Source organism: Cyprinodon variegatus, unplaced genomic scaffold (genome assembly GCF_000732505.1).
Source record: "Cyprinodon variegatus isolate N-32 unplaced genomic scaffold, C_variegatus-1.0 Scaffold1039, whole genome shotgun sequence".
Taxonomy (NCBI): Eukaryota; Metazoa; Chordata; class Actinopteri; order Cyprinodontiformes; family Cyprinodontidae; genus Cyprinodon; species Cyprinodon variegatus.
In genome coordinates, this window is record NW_015151492.1 from 148,446 (window position 1) to 149,416 (window position 971).

General features: G+C 41.0%; 1 protein-coding gene across 1 annotated transcript in view; it reads left to right on the plus strand.

Annotated features, from left to right (window-relative positions):
• LOC107100978 overlaps positions 1–575 on the plus strand; it is an 8,879-nt gene extending 8,304 nt beyond the window's left edge. The window contains exon 5 of the mRNA XM_015399693.1: positions 499–575. Coding sequence (XP_015255179.1) covers positions 499–575 — 77 coding nt within the window. The remainder of the gene's footprint in view (positions 1–498) is intronic.
• The last annotated feature ends 396 nt before the right edge of the window (positions 576–971 follow it).

Genomic DNA, 971 nt, shown 5'->3' on the forward strand with positions numbered 1-971 from the left:
ACCTTTGAAGTTTATGAAGATTATGTCACTAAAGTTTTCAACATAAAGAAAATGAAGCCATACCAAAGCAAACAGGCGCAGCATCATGTTCAGCTCACTGATGTAGGTCTATGTCTCAGTCACTCCACTTGCTCTGCTTAAACCACATCCATGACAGTCCAGACTTCTTCTATGTGTAGCTCAATGGAATGAGCTGCTGAACCAGAACCAGACCATCTCTCTCATCGCATCACGCTGAACCACACTTTCCAAAAAAAAGTTCAAAACAATCCCCTGTTTCCAAGTTTGAAGACGTTTCGCTTTCCATCATGAAGGCTGAAATATTAGGAAGCTGTTTAGCAACGTTGTATGTTTTTGATTGATGTTCTTTCCTGTGAATTTTTGGGATCCATATTAGCATGAAATGTCCTGCCTGGATATAATCTAAAATAAATGGAACGGTTGATGTCCTTTTCTTTTTTGACTTGTTTGAGGTAGTCCGTGACTTTCTTCTTGTAGGCGCTATCACCGCGGCACCCACCCCGTGCAGGGGAGCAGAGCCCCCGCTTTTCATCCAAGCAAGTAATTCCCCCTAACGACCCCCCTTTCAGAGACATAGACAGGTATGGGGTAATGGAGGCAAACAAAAAACCCAAACGACCACCATTCCTAAGGGGCGGAGCCGTTCGTGTGTTTCAGTTTACATGTTCTGTAGCCATAACAAGGCTTTGTTTTTGGTCCACTCTATAAAGCCTTGAACGCTATTTCTGACATTTCTGACATTTTGAATTGATGAAAAACAAACAAAGTTTTTTTGTTTTTTTAACTTTTCTGGAATGACTATGACCCTGATGACTGAGTGACTGTGTTGAACCACACCTGTTCATTTCTAGATGCTGCAATCTGTCGGTTTTTCATTGAAAAAACTAAAATAATTATGTGCAAAAAATAATTCATATTCTTTGGGTCAAACTTAGCCTGGGTGCCATTCC